Source organism: Sinocyclocheilus anshuiensis, unplaced genomic scaffold, assembly GCF_001515605.1.
Source record: "Sinocyclocheilus anshuiensis isolate Anshui unplaced genomic scaffold, SAMN03320099.WGS_v1.1 scaffold1709, whole genome shotgun sequence".
NCBI classification, from domain to species: domain Eukaryota; kingdom Metazoa; phylum Chordata; class Actinopteri; order Cypriniformes; family Cyprinidae; genus Sinocyclocheilus; species Sinocyclocheilus anshuiensis.
In genome coordinates this window covers 522,755-526,977 of record NW_015541051.1, presented here as the reverse complement: position 1 = coordinate 526,977, position 4,223 = coordinate 522,755, and the positions used below count along the sequence as shown (strand labels likewise).

The window sequence follows — 4,223 nt, the reverse complement described above, 5'->3', positions numbered from 1 at the left end:
CCCATTTTCAAAAATGAAATTCAGGCCCTGAATAAATGTCTAAAAATCCTGATTGGAGTATCACTATAAATAGTTATAAATGATAAAAAGAAGGCTTTAAAAAGATCGGTATCGGTGATCGGTATCGGCAGATACTGCTTTCTGTGATCGGCGATTGGTGATCGGCCTCAAAAATCCTGATCGGAGCACCCCTAATTTTAGCTCCAGTGTCCCTGCAAATGTTGTTTATGTAACAGGGCATGGGGATAATATTTGGTGTCAGCTTTCTAGGTATCTGGTGTTATTGGAGTATGGATCTGTACCGGTTACACACGTCATCACAAGTTACTTGGACTTTTGAAGCCTGAAATTTTAGAGCAGAGGGCTCAGTCCAGATCAGCTGTCCTGCAGAATTTATTTCCAGCCGTAATACAGCGCGTGTACACATACTGAATTTGATTAACTTGTCTACGGTCTATGAAGTATGTTCTATAGTCAGGGGTGCAAATAAGTGGTACGCAGGTGCGCATGCGCGACCAAAATAAAAAAATGCACTGTGTAAATAAGTTCTGACAGCGCATTTGCGTACCGACATGGTTGACAGCTGTTAATGCACAATTACCATTTTAGATCGACAAACTGTAATACTGTATAAGATTTCTATTCAAACTGAATAGATAAATAAATATAGGCTACCCACTGCCGTTTTCAAAGCACAATGCAAAACTGTGACATTTCATTCACTGATGCGCTTCAGTCGGCAGCGCTAAACCCGGAAGTGCATATACTTACTTGCCGGCAACTCGCCAAAATAAAAGCCTGCTGATTTTAAGTTTGAAAATGATGAAAATTCATCTTTAAAAAAGAAGTAAATATTAGCATTTTATTTTTAAGTTTACTATAAAATAGTTGTATTTGTATTTAATACTCCCTTTTTATTTCAAAATATAATAGTATTATGACACTTTATTATTTTATTTAAAAAAAAAACCTAAATAAATAAAGTGCAACAATATTATCACTATGATTAATTAATTTTTTTATAGTTGTATTTAATGGGTTACACTATGTGCAGTGTGAGGACCAAACCAAATCTCCAGGTTCTCTTATGAGAACCAGGCTGAAAAACTTGTGCACCCCTGTCTATAGTTATGCAGGTGTATAGCATAAATGCATTCTGGGACAAACTCGTTTGACCTATGACATACTAACAAGAACCAAAACAACTCACTTGGTTGTTGTTAAACAACTAGGCTACTTACACTTGAAACGCCTTAACTTACACCTAGCTCACACTTTTAATTAATGATATTTGTTTATTTTTTTTTATTTATTTCAAAGTTTGATGGTTCATTTATTTATTTTATTTAATAGTTTCCTTGACCATATGTAATAGTAAAATGTCCACTTCACACTTTAAAATCTGAGAACATGCAGTTATCCAGGTTTTCTTGCATACTGTGTCAGAGGAAAGTGTGCATATTCTGATGCAGGAAAGGTCTTCAAGAGCTAGTCTTAATTTCCCTTTGTGTCCTTAACATTTAGTGCTTCAAGCAAAACTCTTGGTATTATTTAGAGATTTTGCTAAATCCAGTGATTTCTTCCTCAAAAGCCTTGTTGTAGCATCCTTGTAAACATGGCTTCATTTTCAGGTGAATGTTGAGCTCAGACTGCCAAGAATTAAGTAGAAGCCAGTTAATCCAAATGGTTTTTAGGCTACGATTGCGATGTTTGTCTGTGGTACACAGTGGTCCGGTGGTCCGTTAGTATGGTGGTCGGTGGTCATGTTGTCTAGGAAATTGATCAGGAAGGTGGAGTGCTTCAAGCAAAACTCTTGGTATTATTTAGAGATTTTGCTAAATCCAGTGATTTCTTCCTCAAAAGCCTTGTTGTAGCATCCTTGTAAACATGGCTTCATTTTCAGGTGAATGTTGAGCTCAGACTGCCAAGAATTAAGTAGAAGCCAGTTAATCCAAATGGTTTTTAGGCTACGATTGCGATGTTTGTCTGTGGTACACATGAGGTGGTCCGTTAGTATGGTGGTCGGTGGTAATGTTGTCTAGGAAATTGATCAGGAAGGTGGATCTCCAGAGAGACAATGTCCGAAATGTCCACACTAAATCCTACATTACTTCAGGGGAAAGTCTTTATAATAAATGTACCGTCAGTACTCAGTAGCTTTGCATAAAAGCATGTACTGAATGACTACATGCATATCCAGGAACTAAACTGAGCACCTATATAGTCAGAACATTTTTGAAAAGATCATATTTGATGGATTGTGGCTAACAAGCAGACACTGAGGGACTTGAGTCATTTCTATGATTATTGTATCTTATCGGTTATCTTTAACGTGAAGGTCTTCAAATGCTCCAAAATGAGACCTTGAAGCTTAAGCACACTAAATCCATTTAGCAACAACCTTTTGTTTTTTGTTTTTTTGGGTCACACCTGTAAAGTGATGAGATATATTTAAGGCATCCAGTGAGGTTATGAGCTGCCACGACTCCAAAGTTAGATTAATATTGCACTCTGCACTCATTGCACTCTTCTGACTATAACTGCAGTCTGTGTTGTGGCATAATGACTAAAGCTTAGGGCTGGTAATCAGAAAGTTTATGAGCTATTAATATTGTGCCCTTGAACACTTAACCCTGGATTACTCCTATGTATTCAGTATACTGTAAGTCACTTTTAGTTAAAGTGTGTGCTAAATGATTAATTACTTGCATAGAAAAATCCTATCCCCCTAAGAATTCTACTCCCAAAACAAAAATTAAACAATTTGTTGTTAATGTCGTTTGCACATCCAGGTACTCGATGCAAGAAATGTATGAGGTTGTGGCCAAAGTAGAAGACTACCTGCTGTTCGTGCCCTGGTGCAAACGCTCAGACGTTATATTCCGCCGCTCTGGATTTTGCAAGTCCAAGCTGGCTGTGGGCTTCCCTCCTGTGGTAGAAAACTACACCTCACTCGTTACTACAGTTCGCCCGCATTTAGTCAAGGTATGTACATCGCTTTATTTTCTTAAGTGGATCTATTTTATAGATTGATGGCAGACCAATACTTCATAATACTTGTGTTGTCAATCAAGTGTATGAGCTGAAAGTCGTTTTTAACTCCATTGCTTTTTTGCATCTTCAGGCATCTTGCTCCGATGGAAAACTTTTCAATCACTTGGAGACGGTGTGGCGCTTCAGCCCTGGTCTTCCTGGCTACCCCCGTACATGCACCCTAGACTTTGCTGTAAGTATTACAAGCACAGTCTGGTTTATCATCCTCGGGTGAAGCTGGAATGCGATTGTATATTTAAACTTTAATATTAAATATTAATATTAAGTATATTTAAGGGTGCTTTCCAAGACTAATACTGTTGCTTATATTTAAAGAGGTAGTTCACCCAAAAATGAAAGTTTTGTCATCATTTGCTCACCCAAGCTAAGACTTTTTTTTTTTTTTCCATTTTTCAAATACAAATTATATTTTTAATGAAACCTTAGATTTCTCCATTAAATATGGTACACAGAAGCTTTTCTCATATATCATGCAAGCAGATTTGAGCTTAAGAACCAGTGAGGTTTGAGTTCCATTCACTTTCTCTTGTATTTCTGAAAAGTCATAAAGTCCTTTGAGATTAGCCATAACATTTATGAATTACCACATTTGATTCAAAGCAGAAATTTTTTGAACATTTTTAAAAAGGCTGTGTAGTGGGCTTTTATTATGAGGATATAAAAGATCTACTCATCCCATGAAGAATTACTAATACTGTAAAAAGAATCAGAGTTTTGTCTTGATTATGCTATACTACAAAAACACACTGCTTGGAAGATTCAATGGTAATATCAACTGTGCTGCAATGCTGAAACAAGATCCACCAATCAATTCCATTGCTTCTAGAGTTTGACTGTTAAACATTTTTTTGGAATTATGTTATTAAAGGGATAGTTCATCCAAAAATGAAAATTTGATGTTTATCTGCTTACCCCCAGGGCATCCAAGATGTAGGTGACTTTGTTTCTTCAGTAGAACACATTTGATGATTTTTAAGTCCAACCGTTGCAGTCTATCAGTCGTATAATGCATGGCAATGGTAACAAAATCTATGAGAGTAAAAAAAACATGCACCGACAAATCCAAATTAAACCCTGCGGCTCGTGACGACACATTGATGTCCTAAGACACGAAACGATCGGTTTGTGCGAGAAACTGAACAGTATTTATATCATTTTTTACCTCTAAT

At 36.7% G+C, this 4,223-nt stretch overlaps 1 protein-coding gene across 1 annotated transcript in view; it reads left to right on the top strand.

Moving 5' to 3' along the window:
• coq10b (coenzyme Q10B) overlaps nt 1-4,223 on the top strand; it is a 19,877-nt gene that overhangs the window by 13,389 nt on the left and 2,265 nt on the right. Inside the window, exons 3-4 of the mRNA XM_016488989.1 lie at nt 2,793-2,985; nt 3,125-3,226. Of these exons, the coding sequence (XP_016344475.1) occupies nt 2,793-2,985; nt 3,125-3,226 (295 nt within the window). The remainder of the gene's footprint in view (nt 1-2,792; nt 2,986-3,124; nt 3,227-4,223) is intronic.